Source organism: Sinocyclocheilus anshuiensis, unplaced genomic scaffold (genome assembly GCF_001515605.1).
Source record: "Sinocyclocheilus anshuiensis isolate Anshui unplaced genomic scaffold, SAMN03320099.WGS_v1.1 scaffold1662, whole genome shotgun sequence".
In the NCBI taxonomy this organism is placed as follows: Eukaryota; Metazoa; Chordata; class Actinopteri; order Cypriniformes; family Cyprinidae; genus Sinocyclocheilus; species Sinocyclocheilus anshuiensis.
This window is the reverse complement of record NW_015545835.1, coordinates 590,903-592,959: the sequence shown is the minus strand read 5'-3', so window position 1 is coordinate 592,959 and position 2,057 is coordinate 590,903. Positions and strand designations below refer to the sequence as shown.

At 45.8% G+C, this 2,057-nt stretch overlaps 1 protein-coding gene across 3 annotated transcripts in view; it reads right to left on the bottom strand.

The window, feature by feature from the left end:
• mib2 (MIB E3 ubiquitin protein ligase 2) overlaps window positions 1-2,057 on the bottom strand; it is a 75,173-nt gene that overhangs the window by 54,469 nt on the left and 18,647 nt on the right. For all 3 annotated transcript variants that reach the window (XM_016499439.1, XM_016499438.1, XM_016499440.1), the window contains one exon: window positions 1,302-1,664. In XM_016499439.1, coding sequence (XP_016354925.1) covers window positions 1,302-1,664 — 363 coding nt within the window. The remainder of the gene's footprint in view (window positions 1-1,301; window positions 1,665-2,057) is intronic.

Sequence of the window (2,057 nt, the reverse complement as noted above, 5' to 3'; positions counted from 1 at the left end):
ACACGCACACACACGCACACACACACACACACGCACACACACACACACACACACACACACACACACGCGCACACACATACTGTACACACACACTCATTACACACAGTCACCAGCTGAGGGAGCGTCTGAGCGCTCGTGTGCTCCTGAACACCTGCTTCACTCAAACACTCATGCTAATGTTTAACTACTAAGAGCTAACAAATCACTCACCATTACCAAAAAAACAAACAACCAGACAGTACTCTGAGGACTGACGGAGGTAAACTGATGTAAAATAAGTATGGAAGTAGATTTCCTTTCAATAAAATGCCCATTTAACAAACTGTGTAAACAATAAATCATGTGTTTTTTTACTACACTACAGTACTCAATGACACAAACTGAAGCAAAAGCATTTCAGTTCAGCATTAAGCATTTCCTTAGTTATAAACACAAGAGCCGGACTCTACTGCCGAAAGATAGAGGAAGGAAGGAAAGAAGCAACGCATCTTTTTCACAGGAACGTAATGCACTTTGACAGACAGACAGATATTGATCTCCTTCATCTCAATCTCATATTTGCATGATAGACTGTGTAAAATAACTTAATGCCCTTTTTCTGAAATAGCGTGATTTATTTTAACCTTGCTTTCCATGTTGCATTACGACTGCAGGCAGCATCACTATGTTCTGTCAAGAATGCAATATTTATAGACAAATGTACTGTTTGCTAGGGCTGTGCGATTAATCGAAATCGTCATAAAATCACGATTTGAGCGAGCACGATTTTCCGCGCCCCCGACCTCCCGCAGTATGCTATCCGAACCAATCAGAATGCAGCGTGCCTAAATGGAGCACAAGAACAGAACAGACCAGGCGGGCATACAAACGTAACACACACTCCGTCTGTGGTGCGTATTTTTTCCGCGCCCATGTTAATGGATCAGAGCGTTCACACTGCACGCGATTGCGGTCCGGCAGTGCGCTCCAGGAGCGGTGCGTCTGCAGCAGTGCAGCGATCGTTTCCGCAAGGAGTCTATTTCTGCTGTGCTGCACGCGCTGAATTAGTCACAAAATTGATCAAATAAATCGCGATAGGTTTTTTTTGTCCATATCGCACAGCCCTAGTGTATGCTGCATTTATTTAAATGAGTTGTTCTGGGTGACTGTTAGACATGTTATATATTAATCGATTATTGATTTTAGGATATTAAGTAAAGATCATGTTCCATGAAGATATTTTGTAAATATATATATATATATATATATATAAGTCATACTGTTTTAGCCAAGCTCTGCTGCTGAACTGGAGGAGGTCTCACCGATCTGTGCGTTGTCATACAGCAGCAGGTCGTAGGCACTCTGGTATCCGGTGCGGTAATTCGTGCGAGTGCCGCTGTCCCACTGCACCACCACAGTTTTGTCGGGCGTAGTGGTGCTGCCCTGCCGGCCGATCTCCACCACCGTGCCCACGTGCCCCTCTCCTTCATCCTGGTTCCCCCACTTCCAGTCCAGGCCGCGCACCACGCGCATGCCCACCTCCATGCTGCCGCGCACCGGCTGCCCGCTGTGGCCCTCGCTAGGCTTGCGGTGCGCTCGCGGGACGGGGGTCACTGCCTGGGCTCGAGGCGCTGGGAGCGGGACGGTTCTGAGTAGGGCGGTCTCTGGAGACAGATCAGGGGTGACTGAAAGCACAAACAAGGACAGAGAAAATCAGCGTACAATCATTCAGAGAACACACACTCAAACCAAGACAGAGTCTTTCACATAATCAAGTCTAAGGTACTCGTATAGCGCTTTTCACATCACACATAGTTTTACAGAAAGCTGTACTGTTATGTCAGTAATGCCTTAGTGCTTTAAAGGTGACATATCATGAAAATCTCACTTTTCCAGGTTTTAAGTGCTATAATCAGGTCTCTGGTGCATCTAGCAACCAAGGAAACATGAAAAAGATTAATCTAGTAACTTTGTTTTGGTAAGCCTTTTTCTGCAAGCGTCTGGAAAAACGAGCGCGTCTGATTTCACTCCCTTGGTGACGTGGCAAAGGGATCTCATTATAATATTACCGCCCCTTA